This window comes from Protomyctophum bolini (assembly GCF_963924005.1).
Source record: "Protomyctophum bolini genome assembly, chromosome: 9".
Taxonomy (NCBI): Eukaryota; Metazoa; Chordata; class Actinopteri; order Myctophiformes; family Myctophidae; genus Protomyctophum; species Protomyctophum bolini.
The window spans coordinates 14534773-14546450 of NC_137870.1; the positions used below are offsets into that span (position 1 = coordinate 14534773).

Sequence of the window (11678 nt, forward strand, 5' to 3'; positions counted from 1 at the left end):
TCTCTTTTTCCTCACAGTCTCTCTACTCTCGCTCGCGTGATCGTCAGGTGTGACAACATCGCAGCTCAAGGTGCTCCGCTTTCGCTTTTGTGAGTGACATCTGTGGTGTGAGGTATACATACAGTACTGTACTGTACCCCTTATGCTCATCAACTTGTTCATTACCGTAAAAAAACAGAACGTGGGCACTGGCTTCTCTGCCTTTTCTGCACCAAGGAAACACGATAGCCATACTGTATCAAAAGTGAAAAGCCGAAGTTTCCGAGTGCTTCTCTGAATGTAGTGACATATAGCGTATTCTGTGAGCTCTTCCGCCTGTCCACGTTTCCGAGCATAGCGGAAATGCTTTCTGTCATCTCATTGGCTTTCCTTCAGACCAATGGGGGAAAAATGCGATCCTTTCGACCAATGATAAAAATATAAATAAAGTGACGTGAAATTACAGTTTTCATGACTGTTTGTAGGCTCCCTGCTGTCACCAGCCACTGTGCATGGACAGACATATGCAAGGACAGATGTTATCTGCCCTACCGGTTTCACCCTGCGTCGAGAGCCGCGCCAACGGCATATTTCTGGAACATAAGCCTGAATGAGAACCTGCCTTCCTGCTGGGGGACGACCAGTGCAGCCAGGAAACCCTTATTTAAACATTTTGTTGCTGTCAGACCGAAACCTGTCATCTTACTGTATATTCCATTTACCTTTTGTGTTTTTTCTTCAATTAATGCCCTACTTGATCATACTGCAGGGTCACACAAAAGTATCAAAAAGATCAGATCCACAACCTCAAAACGCGGTGTGAATCGGGGAGTTTCCAGCTTGTCAATCTGCTATCTTTGCTATTTTTTTAATTAGAATGAAAAGTATAACAGTTTTGTGAGGAGAGACAAAGGAGGGAGAATTTAGAGTTATATACGCAGTGAATGGCTCTGCTTCTTCAGAGCGCTGCCTGCCTTGTATTAAGTAAGAACGGTTGAAGCTTAGCAAAACAACCCCCATTCTTCGAAACTCCATGTGGGCATAATAAACAGAATAACAGCAGACAGGTGACAGCTGCTGACAAACAAACAAACAAACTAATCTACATAGATGTGTGATTGAGTGTGTAACAATATGAATGGATGTTGAAGTAGTCAGTCAGTCAGTCAGTCAGTCAAACAACCATTCAATCTCTCTTTGTTTGTTTATTTCTGTAGAAGTTATTGGTTGGTGATTTTCCTCATGAGCAGGAGGTAGAGGAGATGGAGGAAGATGTTCCCAAACGCAAGAACCGAACCAAAGGACGGGTGAGACACCTTTAAGCCTATCTCCCCTAGTAGGTGAGACACCTTTAAGCCTATCTCCCCTAGTAGGTGAGACACCTTTAAGCCTATCTCCCCTAGTAGGTGAGACACCTTTAAGCCTATCTCCCCTAGTAGGTGAGACACCTTTAAGCCTATCTCCCCTAGTAGGTGTGGTGGGTAAATGCAGATTTCACATACATACTTACATACAGTACAGTTAGATTCCGATTTTTGGGTCACGATTCGATTCAAAATCGATTCAACTCTATTCTCAATCCAAAAACGTTTTTATTTATTTATTCGAAAGCATTTAAAAAAATGATTGTCTATTCAAAATGATTCTACAATACAATACAGCTGTGCTGATCTGAAGTGACTAGTACTGACTACAGTAACTTGAAAATTACTGAAGACTTGTGACATGTTTACTGTGATTAGGGTAAGCTTACATTTCACAAACACCATGTAGTGAAAACTGTAACTGTAAGCAGATTTCTTTTTTTTGATAATTATTAACAGGAATTGTGATTCTAATTTGAATCGATTGTTTTTACACCCCTAGTACATGTGCAAATATGTCTGTCTGTCTGTCTGTCTGTCTGTCTGTTGAGGTGGTGAGTAGTTTGAATAATTCGTTTATAATTTGTATTAGTACTAGTACCAGTAAAACGCCCACGTGACCTCGGCCCTAAAGGGTGACGGCAGTCTGCTGGGCGAGCACTGCCGCTCTGGCATGGAGGGTCAAATCAACATATGGAATGAATTGTGTACTGGCCATGTATGGAGCGTGTCTTGAGCGTACAGGGTTCGATGAGGTCAGCTCAACATATGGAATGTCAGAACAGGTCAGCTTGGGTTTGATGAGGGACCAGGGAGGGCCGGGCCTTCATTTTCGGCCTGTTGAGAACTCGGCTGCCGGGCATGTCTGCACTAATAACTTTGGAGCAGGCCCGTCTAGAGTTTGAATTGACAGGTATCAGTCAAAAGGGAGACATCGAAGGGGAAGGATGGGTGGGGAAGGATCAACATATGGAGATCTAAGGGTGTGGCGATCCGCCAAAATAAGAGTAAACCATAATAATATGTTCAAGGAATGACAGCACTCACACGGAGATCCACGCTATTTTTGTGAGTGACGTTGCCTGTGCATGGCTCTGGTTGGCTGCTCGCTGAATGCCCAGCCTCTAACAAAAATTGAGACGACTTCCAGTTTTTGAGTCGGTCGCAGGAGTGAGAAGTGTGTGGTACAGACCGGTGCTGTATAGTTGTGAGGACGGCAGTTGCCCAGTGAACGTTTCTCAGAACCCCGTAGTGAGCTATTCGAAAACAACGGACGATCGCCTGTCATCAACTCAGGGACGACCTTGCCGGAGGCATGGAGCGTTTGAGGTCAGATGTAGAGTTGCTGGCTCCATATATGCAGAACTAGGTGATGATCCAGTCTTATCCATGTATGGCTATCCAGGGTTTGATGAGGTCAGAGGTTCATAATGGAGACGACCATATATGGAGCGTGTCACAAGGCGTGATGGACTTAAAGGGTTCAAATTCTGTAGAGAATAATCATTTTGCACACCTACAGGTGCGTTGGAGCAGGCAACCAGTGCGAATACTTGATACCTGATGAAGGTCGTGAGACGGAAACGTTGTATTTCTCAGTAGCCGAATAAACTACTGTTATATAAGTGAAGACAATGTGCGGGACCTCCTTACGTAGCAGATCCATAAGCTTTAGATCTGGTACTTGTGATGCTTTGGTGTGACGCTGTAGTATGATCAAGTAGCAGAAACACAAACGGTTAGAACGTGGAGGTTTATAGAACGTGGAGGTTTCTGCCCGACAGCGACGGTGTTATGAAATGTCACTCTCACTGTTGCTGCTAACGGCCCCATTCTGTGGGAGGGTAATTGAATGGTTAATACTGTTCTCTGAAACGCAACCCCATAGCCCCCATAGCCCCCTCTCTCTATCTCAGTGTGACACGTACGCATTCATATAAATACTGACACCGAGGCTGCTAATTGGAGCTGTTGCCTCTCTGCGAGGTGTCATCAACTCCCTCCGGCAGTCATACAATGACTGTATGATGTGTGTGTGTGTGTGTGTGTGTGTGTGTGTGTGTGTGTGTGTGTGTGTGTGTGTGTGTGTGTGTGTGTGTGTGTGTGTGTGTGTGTGTGTGTGTGTGTGTGTGTGTGTGTGTGTGTGTGTGTGTGTCTGTGTGTGTGTGTGTGTGTGCGCAAACCAAGCAGAAGTAGCATGGGGTTTAACTAACTGTGTGTGTGTGTGTGTGTGTGTGTGTGTGCATGCATGCATGCATGCAGTACATGTGTGTGTCTAAACTTGAACAGCATGGAGCATGACTTTTAACGTGTTACTACTGTACGTGCGTGTGTGTGTTCTCTGCAGGCCTGTGGTGTTGGGGGCATGAGGAAAAGACAGCAAGACGCCAGTGCCATCGAAGACAGAGACAAGCCATACGTCTGTGACAGTCAGTATCACAACTTTCTGTTTTACACTGTAGGCGCAAGGTGTGTGTGTGTGCGTGCGTGCGTGCGTGTGTCACACTCTGTAAATGTGCTCCAGTCTGTGCTATACCTTCAGAATCATGCAGAATCACAGCCTGATTTACAGTGAATTATACCGCTATAAACTTTCTATTGCAAAAGGTTTTATCAGTCAGTAAGATATCAACCTATATAGAAGAAATTCCTTGTATACTGTATGTGAACAAATTCACAGATTGTGTTGTTGGGGGGGGGGGGGGGGGTGCAAAATAAATATGTAATATTATATAATATGTAATTCCAAGTTATAAATAATATAATATTATTACTTTTTTTAAGGAGTAATATGTAATAAGTAACATTAGTAATATTGTAATATTGCCCAACACTACACCCCTGGCCTGAACATGATGTTAGTTTTGTCACACACCCTGGACATAATAGGGGAGCACTAGGGTTGAAGAGGTCAAAGTTTAGCCCGCAACATTGACCATCAATTGAAATGAATTGACAGTCTTCACAAGAATAGAAGTGAACACAAACAAATATGTGTGCGTGCGTTTTGTACATGGACCAGGCATTCCAAGATAAACAGTACAAGTAAGTACCAACCATTACTTGGAATCATAACAAACCTTGGGTATCGATGTAGATTCGCCATGCTGATATTTGGATGCCTGGTCAATGTACATAAACTAACTACGAGTGGCCTAATAGCTGGCATGACAAAGAGCAAAGCCAAACAACTTTCCAAATGCTGCTCTGTTAGTTTGTCTGTGTGGAGGAGGAGGTGCCATGTGTATCCTTAGGTGCCCATGAACTGTCAACCTCGTTATATTTGTTTCCCTGTAAAATTAAATGTAATTTACCGGATTAAAATAAAGAACTAAAGTGTGTGTGTGTGTGTGTGTGTGTGTGTGTGTGTGTGTGTGTGTGTGTGTGTGTGTGTGTGTGTGTGTGTGTGCGTGTGCGTGTGTGTGTGTGTGTGTGTGCGTGTGCGTGTGCTCTGTTTCAGTCTGTGGGAAGCGCTATAAGAATCGCCCGGGGCTCAGTTACCACTACACTCACACACACCTGGCGGACGAGGAGGGCGAGGAAGACAACGAGCGACACACGCTGCCGTTCCAGCGCAAGAACAACCACAAGCGTGAGTCTACTGGTTCACACATTGTTACATAAGAACAACCACAAGCGTGAGTCTACTGGTTCACACATTGTTACATAAGAACAACCACAAGCGTGAGTCTACTGGTTCACACATTGTTACATAAGAACAACCACAAGCGTGAGTCTACTGGTTCACATATTGTTACATAAGAACAACCACAAGCGTGAGTGTACTGGTTCACATATTGTTACATAAGAACAACCACAAGCGTGAGTCTACTGGTTCACACATTGTTACCTAAGAACAACCACAAGCGTGAGTCTACTGGTTCACACCAGAGTCGTATAGAAACTATAGATGAGAAAGTTACGACAACTCCGTTCACTTCATGGGGTCAGTTCAATGGCGGCTCTTCTACATAGACTTCTATTGGCGATGAGTGACAAAGGCCTGAACCAGAAGTTGACGGAATACATAATATTACATTAACACAATGAGTGTGACCGGATCAAAGTCTGTTTTAGTATGATGCACGTCCGGTTTGTCACCATCTTGGATGCTAATGGCAATAGCGCCAATGCTAGCGAGCAAAGGTGAGGTCCATCCTTGCGCCAGAAAACACCAATATTCCAATCGCGATCACTGGAAAATCAGAAATTACCTCCGAACATCGGCGATCTGATCAGCACGGACAGCGCCATAGTTTCAAAGAAAAGACTGTGGAAAGGCCGTGGCTAATATAAAAGCTAATGGGAGTTGCGTGCGCAACTCCGGTGCAGGCAAGGCCCTAGCAACCGTGCCTAGCAACCGTGCCTAGCAACCAGAGCGTTTCCAAAAATTGAAAATAGCGAGGCATTCTTAAATTAATATAATAATTCCACCCGACAGAGATGATATTTTACGGGTCATTCGAGTCAAGCAGTGCTTTCTAACACACAGTATTATTGTCACGATTTCAGAATGACTGAACCCAAATGCAGAGGCAGAGAGCAGGAAAGTTCAAATTAACTGATTTATTGAACCAAACACGGTCAAGCATACAACAAAATGTTTAGCAGTAGCTGCATGCAGAAAATAAGGAATGCCAAAAAGCTGAACCTTACAGGAGCACAAAACCAAAAACAGAATGTCCAAAAATGCAAACCTTCAAAAAGACACAAGACAGTGAAGTCCAAATCATTCAGAAGTGCAAACAAGGAACCGGCAACTCAAAGATCATCACAGGAAACAAAGACTTATGTTCTGACAGTGTGAGTGTGGAATGAGTCCAGTTTTATAGTGAGCAGGTTGATTGTGGAAGTGTTCACAGGTTTGTATTGTGGGCTTAATTTGAGTGGCTGACAGGGAGACATGTTCTGTAGACCATGACAATTATGTCATTTGTCTGAAAGACGCTTGACCGAAGAATATATTAATTGAATGGCTTCTAAATTGTAACTATGGCAACTGATGAGGAACAAACTCCTTACAGTTCTTACCAACTCCATTCCACAAACAACCTTGAGCTGATCTACAACCTCACAATGCATCGCAACACTTGCCATTGTGTGAACTGGAAACACTGTGACCTTGCGGATCGGCTATTTCAGGTGACGATAATACTGTAGGTGTAGAGGGGTAAACATAAAGGAGTCCATGACTGTGTTTTTATTTTTTATTAATTTATTTAGTTTTGGTCTTACGGTATAGATAATCAAGTCAAGGGCACAGTAAGAAAAACACCACAAGTAGTATCATCAGGATTTGCTGTAATGAATATAAGCTTTCTGGAATGCCTTATATTGCTTTATTTGTGTTCATTCATCCATTTTGTAACGCTGAGAGTGTACACATGTAAAAATGTGTGCGATAAGACAACCAGCCTTTAACTTTTGTACTGAGTAGCGGACATGTTCATGTTCTTCCTTCCTTTGTATCCGTATAGCCTTAGGCTGAGTTTGCCTCAGGCTAATTTAGTCTCTTTTTCATACTTCACCAGTTCAGTTCAGACCACTATTCTGGGATTAACCCTCTAGAGTCTTAAGTTTTGCCAAGTACAACACAGAAATGTGTCATGATGACGCTGGTGCAGAGGCCATATGACGACACGCTACGGTACAATGTTCAGTGTTCATTAAACTCTGGCAGTGTTAGTGTGCTCCGGTGGCACAGTGGTAAGCTGCCCACCACCACAGAGGTCGTGGGTTCAAATCCACCGTGGGGCATCCGGCTTTATAATTTCATAATTGGCCCGTGTTTCTGGTGGATCTGCTACTTTTGATGCTTATTTGTGACACTGGTATGATCAAGGAAGGCATTAATTTACAAAAAAGCACGAAAAGTTAGAATATGAAGATGCAGCGTTGGACTTTGGAAGCGCTCGTTTCTAAATTGCACATAATGCAGGACGTTGTGCTATAGAAAACGAGCGCTTTCAGACTCTGACACTCTCAAGCTTTCCGTACAGCTGCAGTGTTGGTGAGTTTAATGTTGTTTAATACAATCAGATAGGACTTTCCTTTTTGGATGTATGGGCTGTCAAGGTCAGAATTAATTAATTTATTTTTCGGTAGGCGTCCTCGCATAACTTCCAGGTACAATGATGTGACGCGCATAGCCTCTATCGGCATGGTCCCCACTACAAGGGGTGCTCAGCTCACCAATGTACAAGCCCTTTATTTTAGCGCATGGGCGATGTAGCCATACAGAAGTCAATATAGTCAATCTAACAGTCAGCATATACGCAACAGGGAATGTTTATCGATTTAATGGACCAGATTCTTTGGACCACAATGGAAATAAGCTCTTAAGCTTAATTGTGTTTCATCCTTTTGTCAGATATGTAGTTGTACAAATGTATGTTCATGTATATTGCATATGCATTTTTGTCAATTAAAATAAACATCAATAAATCAACCAATGCAGCGGTCCCTATAATAGTATTATAATAATTTCAGCCAAGGATGAGGCAGGACCATCTATTAAGATTCCTTGTTGCGTGCGCTCTGCGCTGGCTGTTTGCTCTAGTAGTGTTATGTGGGATTATGCAAGATCTGTATCATCCGAACCGCGGACAATTTGTAGTGCTGCCGTCCCACCAGAATGAAAAACATGAATACAAACGTATCCTCCAAGGGCAAGTCAAAAAGAGCGTGAACTTTTAAACAAGGACAATGGTTCGTGCTCAAATGCAATTATGCCTATACACCCTACACTACACTGTACTTCTCTGGATCACGTTCCTAGGTTGAAAAAGAACAGTTTTATGACAGATGTTGGGCTCTTAGTTTACGTATGAAGCTTAACTTTTTCTCTGCTATCTACGATTATAATCGTACCCCCTACGCTAGGGTATGTTCGTACACCCCCCCCCCCCCCCCCCCCTGTATAATCCATATGAAGCGGCGACCGTCAATTTACGTTTTAGTATTGCTCCGGTTGCTATGGGGAGAGCCTATAATTCCGTCCTCACCAGCTATGGGATTTTTAAATCCAGCTCCATTGAGCCTCCATTATAACAGGATTTTCAAAGACTTTTATCTCTGAAGCTTTGAGCGATGCCCATGGAGCTGTCGCACATCCCGACGATCGTTAATCAAAAATTGTAAGTTAAAAGGGGAATAAAAGTTTAAACACTGCCCCCTTTTCTCCCCAATCTAGTGGTGACCGTCGCGACCCGCCCTGCCTGGCCTCCCTCCCCCCAACACGATCCACAAAGCCGCGGATTCGAACCCCCAGACTTGCGGTGGTGGGCAAATTAACTTTTTCGCTGCCATATACTGTACGTTCATAAACGTAGCTATAGGCTAACGGTACCTACTGGTGCTATCTAGGTGAAGAAAGTAAATGACTACATGGACGGTCATCATGGCTCACTCAGTTCACTGTTTCTCAACTAGTGCAAAGAAAATTATAAAAAAGAATCAAATCAAATCCTACATTGCTACAGTAATGGCCAGGGACCACCTGCAATACCTTCACGGACCACCTGTTGAAAACCCCTGAATTATATGAAAATTGAAAAGTGGTGAAGTTACCATTTGTATGTGCATGTGCTTTGCGTATATTCTTTGAGTGTATAGACTGTACTGTAACTGTACATAGGCCTACTGTGTCCCTCAGGAGATACTGGTCCGGTCAGTAATCAGGCCCTAATATAAATGGCCACTATTGTTTAGCAGTTTTGTTTTGTGTGCGTGCATGTGTGTGTGTGTGTGTGCACTGCTCTCTTCAATGGAGGAGAGAAAGAGGCAGCATTTGAATCGTTTAATATCCCTGCCACCACCCAACCCCCACTATACCCTCAAAGCCAGTCTGCAATCACACACACACACACACACACTGTCCTGCGCACCCACTCAGTCACTCTCAGAAAATGCAATCTTCTCTGCCCAAATGAAAAAGAGAAGCTTAGCCTTCTTTTTGGTCCGTGCGTGCGTGCGTGCGCGTGAGTGTGTCCATTCACGCATGCGCACACATATCCCCCATTGGTTTGTTGTGTGTGTGTGTGTGTGCGTGCATGCATCCGGTATTGATATTTCTCCCAATCTGCTAAGTGTCATGCGTGAGCTTCACCCCAGCAGCATACTGTTCCCTATATTGCCACATAGTGTATGTAATAATATTAATACGTCTCCATATGCATGCATAATTCATACGCCAGCAAAGCAGCATCCACACTATACTGTTCCTTTCATTCTGACAGCGTAAAGATGGGAGTCCGGTCTGTCACACAGAAACCGCCTACATATTTTTTTATATATATATATATATACATATATATACAGTATGTGGTAGCAGCCTAGAAGGGTGTGATTTGGGCTCTGCTGTACAGTAGGTGGAGATGGGGGGAGTGGCTCATGGGAGCAGTGTCAGAGTTTTTTTAATAGCAGGTGTTTGTGACTGAGAGGGAGTAGGGACCCACAGTAGCAACAGACAGTTGTGTGTGTGTGTGTGTGTGTGTGTGTGTGTGTGTGTGTGTGTGTAAATGAATGCCCTACTGCCAACTTCATCATACAAGAGTGTCGCACAAAAGTTATGAAAATAAACCATCTATACGAGCTTGAAGATTGGCTATTTTCACTATTTATTTATATAATAATAATAATAAAAGGACAATAATAATAATAATAATCAGACTGAAACCCCATACACAGGGTGTGTAAACTATACCACAAGCAACAACAACCCCCCCTTCGTTTCATCCCTCTCTCCCTCCATTTCCATCAACTTGATAAATGACAGATTATTCCACAGGGAGATTACATTTTCTCTCTGGCCCGTTTCATTCTATAGTCTCTTCTCACTCTCTCTCCCATCTCTCCTCCTCTCCTCCCAATTTAACTCTGAAGGGAGAGGAGAGGTTCCTCTACCCCCCTCTCCTCTCCCTTCAGAGTTAAATTAACACATGGTTTGGACTGCATGTGAATCTGCTTTGCATATTTTTGGAATGTTCATGGTTCATTGCATATACAGTGTGCATATGCTATACTGCAACCGTACATCCCTCAGGGGATGCTGGTTGGGGTCAGTAATCGGGCTGAAAGATGACCACCATTCTTTGGATTTCATGGCCATTTGACATTTACAAAATGTTCATGTTTTTTTGTTTGTTTTTTTGCAGATCTCCACCGTCACAATGCGTCACATTACGACAGGTTGTGCGCTTGTAGATCTGTTTTTGGTCATCAAACGAAGTCAATGCAAAACAACTACTAAATAGTACGGAAAATGGATAAGATAAAACAGCTAAAAGTTCAACGATATACATACATGGCTGAGAACAGAAGATATGATAAACCCTCTTTAAGGTACAGTATGGTGAAATCTCTTAGCAGTAAGGGTATATATATATAGGGACTTAAGCCTCTCCTTTCCTCATCTCCCCATTTCTATAATTTCTAATTTATTTTCCCTCCCATTTCCACACTTATGTCTGTGCTCTCCTCCATAGAGCTGCAGCGCACGCGCACACACACACACACACACACACACACACACACACACACACACACACACTCATTATGTCTGTGCTCTCCTCCATAGAGCTGCAGCAGAGCCACCAGCACTTTGAAATGAACAGCATAGCATTAAAATTCATCACTGCACTAGATTTTTACGTCTACCTTTTCCTGCTTACCTCCGAACCAGAGTGGTTATAGAAGAGAGAAGGGGATCAGGGGGTGCCGGAGGGAGGGAGGGCCATGGGTGCACATGGGTTTTGGAGGAGCACTGACTGGACAAAGGGGGACAGCATGGAGGACAGAGGAGAGGAAAAAGAGGGATGTTTATACTTTAGAGGTGGGCACAGCCCACCTGAAATTGGGTTCCGTGTGGGCAGAGAGAAAGGAGGGGGGGAGGTTGAAGAGAGGGAGAGAGAGGAGAGGAAAGAGACAGACAGACAGACAGACAGTTGTAATCACCCCACCCACCCCCTAAATCTGAATTGAGATTCACAGACCACTTTATCGGGATGGACAGACGGTCCTATGGTGTGGAACAGCAGGGACACTGTTTGTGTGTGTGTTTGTGTGTGTGTGTGTGTGTGTGTGTGTGTCTGTGTGTGTGTGTGTGTGTGTGAGCGTGCGTGCGTGCGTGTGTAATTGAGCTCTCTGAAGGTCAGTGTGTTTCTGTTGTCGTTTTTTTTCCCGCCAACATTTTCTCTGTTTCTCAAAATGGCTTCCCTCCTCTGCAGGGCAGAAGTCACATGCACTGTAACACTTCACGTATTAAGACAATCCTCTTATCTCCATATTCTAACGTTTTGTGTTTTTTTTTTCTCCCTAAATCAATGCCGTACTCCT

The 11678-nt window shown here is 43.7% G+C and overlaps 1 protein-coding gene across 1 annotated transcript in view; it reads left to right on the plus strand.

The window, feature by feature from the left end:
• Positions 1-11678, plus strand: part of dpf1 (double PHD fingers 1) — a gene marked incomplete at its 3' end in the record, with an annotated part of 75786 nt that overhangs the window by 43397 nt on the left and 20711 nt on the right. Inside the window, exons 6-8 of the mRNA XM_080772722.1 lie at positions 1197-1286; positions 3691-3772; positions 4804-4935. Of these exons, the coding sequence (XP_080628848.1) occupies positions 1197-1286; positions 3691-3772; positions 4804-4935 (304 nt within the window). The remainder of the gene's footprint in view (positions 1-1196; positions 1287-3690; positions 3773-4803; positions 4936-11678) is intronic.